We start from the raw sequence: 16,967 nt of genomic DNA on the forward strand, positions 1-16,967 counted from the left end.
ACCTGATCCTGCTGTTGAACAAAAAAAAAAAAAACAGGAAATTGGAGATGAAAATAAAGGAAAGGACACAACAGTTAAGAAAAAATTAAAACAACAATAATCAAGCAGTTAACTAGGTGTAAAAACGTCTGTCACCGGAAGTTTAGGGGAAATGCCCTTTCAGGCATCTATCAACAACCTTCCTTGAGCCTACTACTGCCTGCACATGGGGGCCTGAAAGCTGCTCTCCCTTCAAGGGTCAGACCACACTGTCCAGCCTGTCTGTGCACTGTCCCCTTGTCCCTGACAACGAATCGGAACCCTGAGCAGCAAGTCCCCGGAAAGCACCAGTTATGAAGGGCTCTCCTAGCTCAGAAGCCAAGCCCACCTCGCCTGCAAGGCTCTCGCCTCAGGCTGGTGATGAGCAGCCGGGAACAAGACACGGGGCTGCTCAAATCAGAGCACCGTCTTAGAACATCAAATACACCCAGAGAGGCCATGGAGCCCTGGCCCAGGTCTCAGGGCAGACTGCCCCCAGGTGGCCAAATGCCAGCCTGGAAGGCTGGTCTGACAATGCAGGCATGCCTCAGTTTGGTGAGCGTCACAGGTTACACAAATTGAAGGTTTGGGGCAACCTTGCTTCAAGCAAGTCTACTGACCCCCTCTGTTACATTTGCTCACTGCATGTCTCTGTGTCATATTTTGGTAATTCTTGCAGTACTTCAAATTTTTTATCTTACTAGTTAAGGTGATCTGTGTGATCAATAATCTCTAATGTTACTACTATTAAAGGCTTCCGTGGTAGTATTTTTTAGCAATAAAGTATTTTTATTTAAGGTATATACATTGTTTCTTTAAACCTAATGCTACTGCATATTTCACAGAGTGTGGTACAAACGTAACTTTCATATGAAATTTCAAATGAAATTTTTTTGAAAGCCAAAATATCCGTTTGACTCACTTTATCCTGATCTGATTCGCTGTACTGCAGTGGTCCGAAACTAAACCTGTGGCGTCTTCGAGGCAAGCCCGCGCACCAAAGCCTTGCCCTTTACTCAGCAATCCAGTCTTACTTACCATTCACCTATCTTGAGGGGAAAAAACAGGGATGTGCATGTCTACCTCTTTGGCTCTACAGATGTTCATCATACGGTTTATCCTAAGAGCAAACCTGAAAACAACCTCAACACCAGCCATAAGGAATTTTATCTGTACAGCGGAAATATTATGCAGCCATTTAGCAATTGTACATGCAGTATATTTAATGACCAAGACGAGTTTAGACAAAAATGCAAAAATACGGGTAATTATCCCTATTTCCAAATATGTCTATACAGCATGATTTTTAAAAATAATAAAAATATTTTGTTAGCTGTGACGAAGCACTTAACTAGACCATGCCACATCAAAGGCTTATTTTTTCCTGCTTTAGCAGCATGTCTTTGTATGCAAAAGCCCTTTGCCTTTAAACTATTTTTAGAACAAGGCAGGGTGTGAGTAATATTTCCACAAAAATTCTATTATGCCTGATGGAACCCCTGAGTGGTCAGATCAGGGCCAGAGAGTAACTCACTTAGGCGTTACAGCCCTAAGGTCTTAACTGCTCAATCCTACTATTACAGTGCAAATATGGGTATCACTATACTCCAATAAAACTACCAGGCCATGGCTTTCTGATCCCTGGTTAGAGAACAAACTTAAGAACTGTAGGCCAATCTCAACGCAGTTAGGAAGTCAGCATGACAGAGAGAAAGCAGTATTAAATACAACCCACCCCTCACCCGCTGCGGATCAGATAGATCCTACGAGGCCAGGGCATCTTCCCTGTGTGAGGGTGCCTTCAGACCACCCTGCTCTGTACCGTTCCCTGCATGGAGCTAGCCGGCTTCCCTCCACGCGATGGATGTTTTCTGCCTCTAATAGTGGAGGACCACCCCCAACCACCTGGATGTATCAGAAGCAAGGGCAGCGGTTACGGGCTCAAGCAGCAGCCGCAGCCGACACTGCTGCAGAGCGAGGACCAACCGTGGGAGGTGGATTCTCCTCGTTCAGAACTCAGGCTACAACAGAGCAATCCTCAGGCCTGGCCAAGCTACAGAGCAGCTTTTCCCACGGGTCCCAGAATGAGGCCAGATACCAGAAATCTGATGGCCGGCTCACAGACACAGAGGCAAACAGGCCGCCAGGAAGCCACCACGGCAGTCCCGAGGTCAGGCTGCTCCCGCCCTTCCCCGGCCCGGGGAACGCGAGGGGGCGGTACTAAACTGTAGGTGGTCAAAGAGGGCTCCTTTTGGTTTAATTCAGTACTCAAAGGTAAAAAAGGAAAAATAAACTGTACAACTTTCAAAATCCTAGAAGTCACAGCCTGAGACAAAGAGAAATGCTACCTACCATATGCATCACCATTTGGATAGCAACTTCCGAATACTGGTTGATGTAGTTCTTGCACTGGAGAGACAGAAACACACTTTTAGTAAAACACTGCTATAACAATATACCAACACGCCAGCCTTTCCGACAGTATCAATATGCAAATATCAAGGCAGGTTTCCAAGAGCAGAATCCTATCAATGTCTATTCTGGGCAGCCTCAATAAGACAAAAAATGGCAAAGTGTTTTGAAAATGTTTTCCAAAGGCCCTTAGAGATGAGGTCCTCCAATCTCCTTTTATGGCCCTTGCTTTCCCCAAGGTCACACAGCAACTACTCAGGGGCAATTTAGGGTAACTGTGAGATACACTGATCAATTTGAGATTACTTCCCAAATTCATTTAACATGTTCTTAGACAGGATTATAAAGTTTAAATCTAGTATAATCCAGTTAAGTTATAATGATTTTCATAAATATCTAGGTATTTCTTGCAGATCCTCTGGTCATGACTATGAAGCGTCTATAAGCAAGAAAACGGAGGGTGATATAACAGCCCTCAGAGAGGTTAGTCTGGGGAAGCCAACTGACATAGCAAACATACAAAGACTCTTCAATGAGGCTAAGAGTGTCCCAGGTTTACGTGGACAGAAAGGGACCCTTAGCTTCCAGAGCTCCACCTGGAAAGGTGGCTCTAGAACCCAGACCCAGGAGTCCAGGTCTAACAGAGGTTTAGCTTCCAAGTTGTCGGGCATTAAACAGCATTTGGTTTTAGATGTCAATCTCATGAGTGTGGTTAATGTCAACAGGGTCCAAGAAATAAAACCTTCGTGGAGCTAACAGAATTTCTGAGTCCACAGGACCAACATCCTCCAGAGTTAAAGAAGGGGTGCTGGGCGAGCCTCCTGCCATCCAGGGGCCTGAGCTTCCCCCAGGGAACCGCCCTGCGGGTGGCAGGGACAACACAGTTATGAACATACGACAGCCCAACCTTTCAAACCAGGGTTCTACGTGGTTCTATTCTTGTTCCTCACACACGTGGCAACTGAGAGAAAAGAAGAACGATCTCTTCCTCAGGGCCCTTAGGTGGAACCTGAAGTGGTACCCCAGAAGTGAGCTTTCTTGGCTGTCCCACTCCTATCTCCAGAGCCCAGCTCCCTGGCCCAGAGCACCCTGCGATGCAGGAGGCAAGGCTCACCATGTCGGACATGCCAGGCCCCAGGCGGTCGCACTCCTCCTTAGCGTGGTCCACCAAGGCCTCGACGAAGGTGGAGTTGGTCCTCAGAGCTTCCTGGACGTCGGTTACCAGCTGAATGCAGTCCTGGCAGACGTTCCCATTAGCCTAGACAGACGGGGTGGTTAGGCTCTACACCCTCCTTAAACAGCTCAGGGTATTCAGACTCCTACATGCTCATACTATAGCACTAGAAGTGAGTCCCTAAACAGTTCCTAACGTGCTTTTATAGGCTCTAAAGTGACTGAAGTTTAAAACCATGCAGGCATTTATCACAGTGAAACTTAACAGGAAAGGGGGCATGTTAAACATCCCAGTTCTTCAGAATCTCCGTGGCTCAACCATTTGAAGGGTGGCTGGGGTAACTGTGGAGTCAGGTGAAGGAATGAGGCCCCGGGTTCAGAACTGTACACATTGCCCCTTCTGTGTCTCAGGTCTGGTTCCACCCCAACCCCAAACAGGGCCCTGAGCAGCCTGGCCCGGCGCCTCACCTTCTTGGGCTGGGGCTTGCTGTGGGAGCCGTCCTGAGGGTACAGGAGGAAGGGGATGTTGGCCATGAAGGGAGCCACCACCTCAGCCATATCCAGCTCCGGGATCTGATTGGACTCGAGTTGTTTCTGGTGATTCAGCTCCGCCAGGTGCTTCTGAAGAGACTCACACAGGTTGAGAGCGGAGCACACCTCCCCGGGATGGCTCTGGGGGGAAAGAGGCCCAAATGGAAACCCTTGCCCCAGAAGCAAACAGGCCACCTGGTGCCTCAGAATTCTCCCTGCTTGACTCACGTGCCCATGCCCAGCTCACAGGCACCTCAAACTGAACCACTCAACCCTCCGCAGCTCCATTTTAACAAATGATGCTACCACCGTCCTCCCAGAGGCACGGGCCACAAACCTGGAAGGCACGACTAACTCTCCCCTTGCCTGCAGCCCCATCCACCAGCAGGTCTAGTCCATTTATCCTCTAAGACAACGTGCGGCTCTCCGCCTCCCCCACCCGCCTCACATCTCATACCTGACCGTCCCGCCAGCTTCCCCTCTCGGAGCTCCCCATTGGTGGGACCCAGATCAACCCCTCTGAACAAGGATCCTGTCGCTTCTCCCGTGAACCCCTTCCAGGACTCCCCACTGCACCGGCAATGCTGGAACATGGCCTGAGGTCTTGTGGTGAGCCCTGCTTTCCACACCAAAACTGTGGTCCCCGCCCAGGACACCCCCGCCCCACTAGAGGTTTTTAGAGTTCTTCCAAATTCACAAACTTGGCTCCTTGTTCCTTGCTGAAAACCCAACCTATGACATGCGGTTTATGCATAACAGATACTTACTAAATGAAAGTCAAGCATCCTTATGGCTGACATGAGTTATCAAACCAACACCTATAACTGTTACACCAGTTTACATTCCCTCAATAATTCTATGACTTCCCGTATTTCCTATGCCCTCCCCAACCCTTGACCATTACAAGCTGAGTGGCCTGCTGTGCCAAAGCCATTCTGGATATTAAAACTGTAGAAAAGATCTGTTGACAAAATCCTAATCTACCAATGAACTCTCCATTGTGGTCACTGTAACCTGATCTGGAACCTCCCCTGGCTTCAGAGGTGCCCTAAAAAAAGAGGCTCTTCTCCATCACATACCATCTGTCCTTTAATCATGTCCAGGATGACTGGGAGGTATGAGTCGACGATCTCCTTGCAGGAGGCAGACATGTTCGGCTTAGGGAGCCAGTCACAGGTCCTCTCCAAGTACACGAGGATCTCTTGCTAGAGAGGACAGAGGCAAGAGTCAGACCAGAATGGACCTCTTCTCCGCCAACGGACAGAATGCAAGAGGCCCTCCAGCTCCAGCGGCCCTCAGGGAAAAGGACATGGGAGAGGGCTAGTGAGGAGCCATGGCTCTGTTAGACCAATGAGGCAGAAAGCAGACGCGAGCGCTATTCAAAACAGAGATGCTAAAAAAATAAAAAAATTAAAAAAAAAACAGAGATGCTCGGACCTGCAGTCTGACAGGCACAGGGAACTCTGAGCAGAAATCGCCAAAAAATGAACCTAAAGGTTAACAGCATGTGATACAAACTCCCTGTCAACCAAGGGCATTTAATGCTGAGCTCAGGAGTCAGCAAACTAGTGCCCACAGCTTGTTTTTGTACAGCCGGCGGCTGAGAAAGGTTCTTACGTTTCTAAAGGACGGGGGTGGGGGGATCATGTGACAGAAACAGTCTGTGGCCCATGGGACAGTTATTTCCCACCTGGGCCTAGACCATTCCCAGTTGGACCCCAGAATCACAGCTCTGTGAGGAACCGATGCACAGCCACACAGCCGCCACTCACACACGGCCACACACACTGTGGCGGCCCACCTCGGTGGCGTTGTCCTTCAACAGGTTACCAGCTGCAGTGATGACATCTTTGCATATGTCGCAGGGAAGAGATTTCTAAGAGGAAAGAACACAAGAGAGGTCTGTATTTGTAAGACAAAACTCACACTGCACGTGGCTGAAGATCACCGCGGCCTTCTTTCTCACTCCATCCAGCCAGGGCCACCTCTGACACACGGCACAGGCCAGTCCCCAACCCAGGTGAGAAGCACGGACACCACAGGGGAGGATCAGGTGTGCCGATCACTACTCCACGCTCCTATGGGAGGCACAGAGTGCCCCCCACCCCTCGGCGCCGCGCTCAGTGCGCCTGGCGCCAGCCACACTTCATATACCTGCTCACAGCACACCTGTGAGGAAACTGAGGCTCGAAATCTATCAGCTGGAGGGATTTCCACGGTGGTCCAGTGGCTAAGACTCCATGCTCCCAATGCAGGGGGGCCTGGGTTTGACCCCTGGTCAGGGCACCACATCCCACATGCCACAACCAAGAATTTGCTCACGTCCACTGAAGATCCTGCTTGCTGCAACCAAGACCTGGCTAAGTGACGTGAAAGTCACTCTGTCATATCCGACGCTTTGTGACTGCATAGACTATACAGCCCCTGGAATTCTTCAGGCCAGAATACTGCAGTGGGTAGCCTTTCCCTTCTCCAGCGGATCTTCCCAACCCAGGGATCGAACCCAGTCTCCTGCACTGCAGGCAGATTCTTTTACCAGCTGAACCACAAGGGAAGCCTAAGTAAATAACTACTTTTAAAAACCAACTGGAAAAAAAAAAATAAAAACCAACTGGAAATCAGAGTAGCAAAAATCAGAGAAAATTGGTACTGTGGTGCAGAGAAAGGAGGGGAAGGCAGGGAAACAGGCCCAGCCAGACCCTCTGCACACTCACACTGACGCCACTGCCAGCCCTTCATCTGCTTTCCACCTCCTGGGCCGTGCTGCACGCCAGTGGGGGCCACACGTCACCACTGCAGAGCTCAGAGACGGAAAACCTGGCACCCCTCCGTGACCCAGGACCATGCAAAGTCTAGCCAGTCCTCAAAGCTTGTGGGGTGTTCCCTTCTGTACGTCAACTGATTCTCGACCCATGAAGAAGGAACTGACACGTCTCAACTGACACAGGTGAGATAAAGGAACACCTGTGAATTCAGCTGCATTTAGAGAAACTGCCTTGAACCTTCAGACCTAATCAGGCTAATCCCATGCATGGGGCCACTCGGCCATCCTGAATGAGTGCCCGTGAGGTTCAGATGTCCATTAAGACTGCCCTGTCGAGAGAGAGAGATCTAAAAAGCTCCCCTCATGACACACTAAACTTCAAAAGAGGAAGCAGTATTAAAAACAAGACCAGAAGCAAATGAGAAACAAAATCTGAAATTTTGGCCACAGATGGCAGGTCAAGAGTGAATTCAGAAACTTAAAGAGCAGTGTTATTTAATTAACTCTTCTTCTCTTAGTGAAGTACTAGGAGCCACAGACAAGTGTTAAGACTTCAGGCTCCACACAGTCAAAGCTGGCTTGTACCATGGGTGGAAGCACTTCCCAGAGTCGGCTGACTCAGCAGCAGAGCTTGGGCGTCTCCTGAGAAGGTTCAGACTGCGTGCAGTGCGCACTTGAGGTCTGTCATCTCAAGAGTTTTCCCACATTAATGTGCTATATATTTATCACTGCTCAGATGAAAAATCAGTGGCATCTTTTCCAGGTTGGCTGTAACTGGAAATAAATTTCGACAGCTACCAAGCTCTAGGGTCTGAATCAATGATGTGCCTGTTTGAGAGGCAGAGAGAGAAAATAGCAAAAGAGGGGGAAAAGATTTTCAAAAGCTTAGCATCTACTTTGATGAGTGACAAGGGCAGAGCTGTACCCATGGGTGCAGCCCCGGGAATGGCAGCCACACCTTATCTGGGGCAGAGAGCACAGAGTGGGGCACATGCGGAGGCCTCCTGCCCATCTGCGCATGAAGACATGACTGACTGGCAGAGGGGGGCCTCCCCACGCCAGCCCTCCATCACTCCCTGTGGGTACCCCGCCCAGCGCCCCTGACAAACAGGTCCTGCCTCCCCAGGGTCATGGGGAGGAGCAAACAAGAGGAGGCAGGAGAGAGCGCTGCACTGCGGGCAGCCGTTCCAGACGACACTCACCACAGTCGGTTTGCTCCAGACGGTCTGCAGGCAGTGCTGCACGGCCCCGCAGTCGGCCGCCGTCTTCACATTCTGGCACCACACGGCCGAGCCTCTGGTACATTCCCTCAGGCCCAGGACGGGGCTGGCGAGAGCTGCAAGCAGAACCAGCGTGAGCACGTGGCCCACTCCCACGAGGCCCGCCTCCCTCGCTGCCCCGGGATAGGGCCCTGGCATTCTGTGGGAACACTCGGCCGCCCCTGCCCAGCTACGGGAGACGCGAGTCACACAGCCGAGGAGCTGTACTGCCTCCTGTGTCCCGCGTGGGGAGGGACTACCCATCTGGTTCACTGGTTTCAGTAACGGTTTTCCTCGACCACTGTTTTTAGAACAGTATCAGGCAACAGACCAGTCATTTTAATCATTAGAAACTTCCACGAAGTAAAGAAAGAAATCAAAAAATAAAAGACTGGCAGGTTTAAAAACAAGATTCAAACTTCTACAGAATGAAAACTAGCCAAAGCTTAAAAAACTGTAATGAGACCACCAAGATTCATAGCCTAAAAAACAATGGCTCTTGCATTCTCAGTAAATCCTAAAGGAAATTAGCCCTGAATATTCATTGGAAGGACTGATGCTGATATTTTTGGCCACCTGATACGAAGAACTGACTCACTGGAAGAGACTCTGATGCTGGGAAAGACTGAAGGCAGGAGAAGGGGATGACCGAGGATGCGATGGCTGGATGGCGTCACCGACTCAATGGACAGGAGTTTGAGCAAGCTCCAGGAGTTGGTGATGGACAGGGAAGCCTGGCGTGCTGCAGCCCATGGGGTCGCAGAGAGTCAGACACGATTAAGCGAATGAACTGAATGTTGTTGTAGTAGACAAGACCCTTTATAAATCAGCTGGGTGAGTTTCTGCATATAAACAAATCAACTAGCAAAAAACAAGACTACATAGCCACTGAGATATCACAAAGTGTATGTGTGCCCACTTGAAACCAGTTGCACGCATGGAGTTTCATCTATGGTGTAACAAGGCAAGTACTCGCATGGACGTCACAGCCACAGAAACGGGATTAGCAAAAAATAAAAAGAGTCACCTGGGACCAAAGAAACGCAGGTTAAAGTGAGAAGGCGCCATATGTCTGAATAGCCAAGGGGAGACAAAAACCTTGTCACAAAACAGTGACAAATTTGTGGTAAAAATGCATTATTATAAGACTGACAGCAGTGTGACTGGTAAGCATTTCTCAAAATGTATTAATATATTTTAAGAACTGGAGAGAGAAATTCCTCTTCAAAAGTCCACTTCCAATAAAACACTGTCGGGAAATACAGTAATTTAACAGGTAAAATCGACACACATAAGTATATATATTAAGTAAAATTTACGATATTAAAAAAAGGCAGATGTAAGCCAAATGGTCAAAAAATCAGGGGAAACTAGTGATATTCTCACCAAAATATGCAGCTGCTAAGTATACTTATAAAGATGACGTATGTCAAACCAAAAAATTTCAAAAAGAATACGAAATTGGGGTTTTACAAAAATCAGAAAATAAAACAATGTGGTTGGCTAAATTATTTAATTCCCAATGGCATGTTGTGTGTGTGTAATTTTTAAACAATACTTTATAAACTGCCTGAGAGCGCTTGTGTGTTTCTTAGAACAGGTCTATGCTGCTGCTGCTAAGTCACTTCAGTCGTGTCCGACTCTGTGCGACCCCATAGACGGCAGCCCACCAGGCTCCCCCGTCCCTGGGATTCTCCAGGCAAGAACACTGGAGTGGGTTGCCATTTCCTTCTCCAATGCATGAAAGTGAAAAGTGAAAGTGAAGTCGCTCAGTCATGTCCGACTCCTAGCGACCCCATGGACTGCAGCCCACCAGGCTCCTCCGTCCATGGGATTTTCCAGGCAAGAGTACTGGAGTGGGCTGCCATTGCTATGGTATTCCTTAATTCTGTAACTGAAAAACAGCAAGAAAACTCTCACATTCACACCTCACTAGGAAACTACAGATTATATCAGGCTGCACGTAGATGGACGACCGCCCAGGGGTCAAATTCCAGCATATATCATGACAGGGCTGAACTTCTATTGCAAACAGAAAACATTTGGTGGGGGTCTGGGAAGAAAACCCCAGAGCCGTGAAACAAACAGATTTAGCACCTCAGGCATCATGCTGCTTCACCCAGTAAACCGAGAGGACACGGCAAATTCTACAGACACCTCTCTCTCTCACACCCACCCTCCCACCATGGGCTACACACAATGAGGGTGGCAGGCGCTCTCCCTCCGTAAGGAAGGAAATGCCATTGCTGTAACACTTTACTAGCATTCAAGTCTAGTTATAGTTCCACAAACTATTCATGCAAAGATGGGAGTCGCACATTACCACAAAGCTCAAGTCAGATGATGTGTGCCCCTTCAGACACCAACAAACAAATTCCCAACCTGCTGCCCAGATTACAGCCCTCTCTGACCTTTCGGAGCAAAAACATCACAACCCACAACCAGTTCATGAGCTCAACAGAACTGGCCGCATGCCAAAAGCTGTTGGTCTGGTTTGGTCTCTGTGGGAAGACACGTGCCAGGTTCACAACAGCACCACACTCCCCAGATAGTGAACCCTAACAGAGCCGAGCGGGGCTGGGCCCTCAGCTGCAGGCAGGGACGGCGGAGCGGGCGGAGTCACGAGGGTAAGGGCTCTGAGCCGTGAGGGGGCCACAGAGACAGCCCCAGACCGGGGGCTACCACTAGCACCTCCCACGCTCCTCCCAGGCACTGGTCTCGGGGTTCTCCTGAACGGTACCCATGAAAACACACTGCCTGCTTCCATCTCCACACAGGGAACGCAAATTACCAACAGGAGCCTGCAAAACGAGTCTCTGCACAAAGGAACACAGAGTGGTACAGAGAAGCAGGACGGACCTCAGCAGACAAAAGCAGGGCCAGTGAACAGCACTGCCTGCACAGGGCCCGACCACCATTCTCCATCCTTACAAATACACAGTCCCAGACAACCTTCACCCGACTCTCCCAGCTAGGAACTGACCGAAATCTATCAGGTTTCAGGAACAGGATGCACCATCACAGGCCCAGGCAGCAAGAATGCTTTGTACTTGTTTACTCCCTTAGGAACCTGAAGCAGTAACCCCCTGCTCTAAAGACTTTGCTACTTGTTTTGGCCAAGCCATTCTAAATTTAAAAAGTAGCCCCTTTTATCTGATATCGGTCAAGCTAGCAAGAACCCAAGGTCATTTCCCAATTCCAACAGTTACTGAGTAGTAACAAGCCTGCACCTCAGAATTAGAGATAAAAGATGCAAGGTAGCCCATCTGGTAGACCTAGGAGGTCACCTGATCCACACCTAAGAGACTTCATGGGCACTGAGAAATGAAAATGAAGTCCCAGCTCCTAGAAATTCAGTTCTCAGCTAGACATCCCCATTTACCTCCAACCTAAAGCCAAATTTACATAGGTGCATATTATTAAGATGGCCTGTGGCGGGATTTCCTAAGATGACCGGAAACAACTGCGTTTTCTCAGGTTGGTAACAAGGCTCAAACAAGCCTGGTGATGCCAGCGAGCTACCTGCTGAGGTTCGGAGCTTATTCCAGGAGCTGGTCTCCTGGAACCAAACAGTGGGTCAGAACAAGTTTCAGACACAGATCCTTTCCCCAGAAAATGCTCTTGTACACAAAACCCTCACACCCCTTTCAAGGGGCTCTCAACAGCTGTGCACAGAGCAAGCTCTAGCGGTAAGCGTGGTTTTTCTCCACAGAAGTGGGAGAACAACTAAGATGAAGATGTAATCATCAGCCCCACTGAGACAAGCACAGGGCCCTTGGGTGCGAGATCAAGGTGAAGACAGACAGACTCCTGGACCCCAGAGCAGAAGGGACAGACACTGCAGTGCCGGCCTGGGAGCAGCAAGGAGGATGCCAAACTGCCTGGGGCGGCTTCTTCCAAACTGAAAATGAAGTGGCACCTGAAAGACTATCTAAGGAGAGACAGGGGGCGGGGGCGGGAGTGTGTGCGGGGTGCGCGAAGTGGGGAGCAGTGCTCTTTATAAAGGCACAGCACCAGGCTTTCTCTTCTCAGGAGCCGGGCTGCAGCAGACCTCAGGCCCACTGGGAAGGGCCCCAGCTGGCACTCCGCCCTTGTGATGGGTCCTTTGGGTGACAGCACACGCTAGTGTCTCCAGGTGGGATGTGGGAGAAGCGAGAGGGAGGCGGGAGATCCGGATGACGGGCACCTAATGGAGCGCAAGGCTCCACCCAGAAAGACCAAGCAGGGAGCGGGGCAGCAAGGAGAGAAGGGGACAGCTGGACAAATAAAACCCTCCGGGTTAGGTTTCAATCTGAAGTCTGCGCAGCCGGAAGACAGAACAGGGCAGCAAGAGCCAACAGCACGAGGACGGAGGTGGGGGAGGACCCGGGGGCACAGGCAGGCAGAGCACAGACGGGTGTGTGCCTACTTCCTGGGACAGTGAGGGGTGCACAGGTGGGAAGGTGAGGCCCCCGGGAGACTGGAGACGTTCTGCTGGGAAACGAAAGGTTTCCAGGACATGCACAGTTACCATCACAGGCCAAGGACACCTTCCACCTCGGACACGGGGGCAGACCCCAGACCTCAGACCTCAGCGCAGTGGGGAGAGGTGAAGGGAAGCAGACCGCAGCTCAAGGTAAGAAACACTAACATCCACAGGACATAAAAAGGCAGTGGGTTGGCTCATTACATGATGACCTTGCCAAGAGCAGGAGCAACCAAGCAAAGGAAATGCCCAACCTGTGACGGATTCTGTATAAGAGGGATCCTGAGTGGTGAGCGGGGGGGACCTCTAGGGGCTTCAAGTCTTCACTCTCATAATAACGAGGCAAATGACATTCAGTATTTACACATAACCAATGTTGAAATTACCCTAAACTACTTTCTTAGGTGTTATTTCTCAAAACATGTTCCCAGCAAAGCTTTCATCTCTATTTTGATCTTCCCACACTGCCCCCAAATACCAACTTCCTTCTCTGAGGCAACAGGCTGAACTCGAAGAAAGTTCTTAGAATGTCTGCCTGACCCCCTGGAGATTTCTGACTTCAGTCAGTCATACTAAGTAGGATCACTGCTCAGGGTGAAGCAAGCACCATACTTCTTAGTTCAAGGGCCTGGCATTCGAGCCCTCGGTGACAAGCACTGGTGGGCTGAAGTCAGACAAACAATGGCCTCAGAGTCACTACACACCACAGGCAAGTTCCATTTTATTAGAACAGGGTTTTGGTTTTGTTTTTAAAGACTTCAATTGTTATTCCCTTAGGAAAGGGGTGGGTGCTCTATTCCCTTTTTATTCCCCAGGCTTAGAAGAAAATAAGCAGATGTGTTCTAAACCACTCCACATGTAAGTCATCAAAGATGGGCTGCAATGGAATTCTACTGTCTTGAGAACAGTTGCCATGAGCCGATCAGCCATGGGCTTTGCTTGCAGCAGCTCCAGACTCTGACCAAAAATCCTCAGTAAGCCTGGGAGCGGGGAGCGGGGAGAGCTGACCATAACCATGTACGTTTCGGGTGCTCTCATGACGACTTCTTAAGTGAGAAGGAACTAAATCCCAAGTTTAGAGTGAAGCTTCTAAAGCGACATATCCCCTAAGTTAAAACGTGGTTTACTGAAAAGAAAATAAGATCTGCCTGCAAGACCTGTCCAAATGACCTCAAGCAAACCATTATCCTTCTGAGTTTGTTTTTCATCGGTTAAGTGAGGATTTTACTAGGTTGTTTTGAGAAACACGATGACAAAACTATGCACTTTCAACTGCCAGAGTACTACTCTCTCAACCATCATTCCTTACCATCTCCGGAATCTTAATTTATCTACATTATCCCCTACCAGACTGGCTCTGAAATCAGTGAAGGTTCAGATCATGGCTCTATTACTTCCAGTCACATGACTTGTCAGAACTTTAGTCTTCCACTCTGCAAAATGGGCCTTTTACGAGTATCTACTTCAAGGGATTTGTAAAAATTAATCTATTTGTAAAACAAAGTTAGTGCAGTGCTGGCAAGCTATGAAAGTCCAATGAGCACCATTACTATTACTATCCACAGCAGTAACCAGATCTTTCTCAGGTCCACTACCCTGCCCAGAACAAGCATTCCACAAATAGCTGAATTAAGGCTGTTCAATTTGCTTTCTCTACATTTAATCAGGTCATTAAATGGCACCTCAATGACCTGGAGAGCTGCACCCCAACAACCTCAGAAGTTGCTGGTTGCTAAATGAAGACCCAGAAATCAGGAGAGTGAAGCACGGGCTGTACCGTTAATGAGTCCAGGAGCAGACACTGCGTATCTAGGAATTAAACAACAAGCCCTGCATGAATGAAAACAAGAGGTGCCCAGCAAGATACCAGTAAGAGCACCAGCGAAATGCTTTCCACAATTCATGTAACTGCAGCTACAGGCCGATTGCCCTCCAATCCCAAGAAAGCTGCCACTGTTCAAAATATTTCTGGAACCCACCTTTTTAAAAACCCTTTCAAAACCTCTCCTTTTCTGGAAGGGCAGGAAGCAGTGTGGCACCATGATCACTGCCCTGGTGATCAGGGGTAGACAGACCTGAAGAAACCCCTGCTCTGCTGCCTATGACAGCCAAGCCTCGGACAACTCACTAATGCCACAATACCTGCAAAATATGGAAAGTAAGAGTGCCCTCTTCTCAGGAATTCTGGGAAGACTAATGAGAAAGCAGAGACAGCACTGACAGTGCCTAGTACCTAAGAAGCTCAGCTGATGACAAACCAGCTTGTTATTAACGGTGAACCTGGGGGGATGACAAAGGGAGGTGGGCACATCCTAATTTTATGTTTTGGCATAAATTAACCTTTTTTTCATGTTACCTTTAAAATCAGGGGAAAATCTGTTAAATCTTACAACCTGTCATAGGGAACAATTATCGCCCAGTGTGGCAAAGACCACAAGTTGCTCCCTGTATCTATTCTCCACCCGTTTCAAAGGGACAGAACTACAAATTCTTAGCTACATATAAGGCTGCCAAAATTAAAAGCCACATTTCCCAGTTCCCCTTTTAGCAAGATCTGGCCATGAAACCACATTCTGGCTGATGGGGTGGATGTTAGCAGAGGTTACTGAACTTTTAAAGACAAATGTGATTGCAGGAACTCTGGCAGCCAGGATGGGCCACAGAGAAAGGGGCTAAACTTCAAGGATGCTGAACACTACTGCTGCTGCTGCTGCTAAGTCGCTTCAGTCATGTCCGACACTGTGTGACCCCATAGACGGCAGCCCACCAGGCTCCCCCATCCCTGGGATTCTCCAGGCAAGAACACTGGAGTGGGGTGCCATTGCCTTCTCCGATGCTGAACATTAACCCAGAAGAATGTGGGTCTCTGAATTCTTTTGGAAATAGAAACACTATACCAGCCCTAGACTGCCTGGCTCCTGAACTTACTATGATAGATAAGAACAGTTCAATAATATTTAAGCCACCATTATTCTAGGTCTCTGTTGCCTGCAGTCAGCTGGCGGCTAACTTTAATAGCAGCTTAATCATCTACCTCACTCAACAAAATAGTCTCCAAATGACAAGTCTTTACTAAGGCTTAACTTCATTAAGGATATTTAAATATCTATGTACACAACATAATTGACAAAGATTTTCGAAAACAACCTGAGAATGAAGGGGGTAATTATTCCTAGAATGTGTATTTTATGCCCTATTGGTTACAACAATCAGTCTTATTATTTTAGCCATATAAAACCTTTTCTTTTTAAATATTTCCGGTAACATAAGCTAAATACTGTTCAAATGAGATTATAAAAAAAAGAGGGGGGGGAGGGTGTTACAGAAAATGCAAGCAGCATCCCTGTTATCAATAATCAGAACACTCAGCACACATTCCACAGGGCAGTGGATCTGATGCCTGGGTAATGCACTGCCATGGCAACAAGCAGGTTGCTAGGAAACCAAGAGAGATGAACCCCAGGAGGGGCAGCATCTACCTCGGGTCGCCCGCATTCAGACATTTCTCAGGAGAATTTGTGCACTTAGATTCCCTAAGAGCAAGGAGATAATACAATGCAGTCAACACTGACTACTCGGTGAAACAGCTGGTGTCACAAATACCTTCGACGGCAAAGAACATTTGTCTCTTCTTTACAGGATCTTGCTTTTGGAGAACATTCCACAGAGCTGAATAAAAACACTGCCCATTTAATCATTCAGAATGGCATTAGCTAAGAGGCAGCCTGCCTTGATCTGGAGGAAGTAAGGTCCAAATATTCCTCTTATCACAAAAGAAATCTGTGGCAATAAAGCCTTCAAGCTCCCTAGGCTGACATCCCATTACCTCTGGCCCAGATAAGCTATTATTTCTTTTTTTTTTTCCTCTACATAGTTTATTTTTTATTATTACTTATTTTTTTTTTTACTTTACAATATTGTATTGGTTTTGCCATACATCAACTGTTTCTTAAGACAAAGGTTCTTTCTTCCGTTTCTCCTCTCCCGCTGCCGCCATGTTTCTAAATTTTCCTCATAAGCCCGATCATTCTAGGAAGAAATTAATCCACGTGAAGAAAGCTCAGGCACACGGCCCTGTGTGGTCACACACACTGAGGGGCAAGGTGATCTTAAGACTGTAAAAGAACGATTCAACTTGGCATAATTAATTTGGGGGAAAGAAATTCCTATCTCCTTCATTCAAGAGCATCCAGTCCTAACACAACACTGTCAATCAACGATACTCCAATAAAGACACTGAAAAAAAGAAAAAAGAAAAAAAAACGAGCGCACTCTAGTCCAATATAAACTATCAGCAAAAGCTCTGCCAACATGCCAACCTATTAGGTTAATGATCAGAGATGGA

The 16,967-nt window shown here is 48.3% G+C and overlaps 1 protein-coding gene across 2 annotated transcripts in view; it reads right to left on the minus strand.

Annotated features, from left to right (window-relative positions):
- Positions 1-16,967, minus strand: part of PSAP (prosaposin) — a 33,598-nt gene that overhangs the window by 7,218 nt on the left and 9,413 nt on the right. Inside the window, exons 2-8 of one of the 2 annotated variants that reach the window (XM_010852236.1) lie at positions 8,101-8,234; positions 5,936-6,010; positions 5,214-5,339; positions 4,072-4,275; positions 3,545-3,688; positions 2,371-2,427; positions 3-11 (exon numbers count right to left, since the gene is read on the minus strand). In XM_010852236.1, the coding sequence (XP_010850538.1) occupies positions 3-11; positions 2,371-2,427; positions 3,545-3,688; positions 4,072-4,275; positions 5,214-5,339; positions 5,936-6,010; positions 8,101-8,234 (749 nt within the window). The remainder of the gene's footprint in view (positions 1-2; positions 12-2,370; positions 2,428-3,544; positions 3,689-4,071; positions 4,276-5,213; positions 5,340-5,935; positions 6,011-8,100; positions 8,235-16,967) is intronic. The other variant, XM_010852237.1, reaches the window with a different exon arrangement.

Source organism: Bison bison, unplaced genomic scaffold (genome assembly GCF_000754665.1).
Source record: "Bison bison bison isolate TAMUID 2011002044 unplaced genomic scaffold, Bison_UMD1.0 scf7180017864309, whole genome shotgun sequence".
NCBI lineage: Eukaryota > Metazoa > Chordata > Mammalia > Artiodactyla > Bovidae > Bison > Bison bison.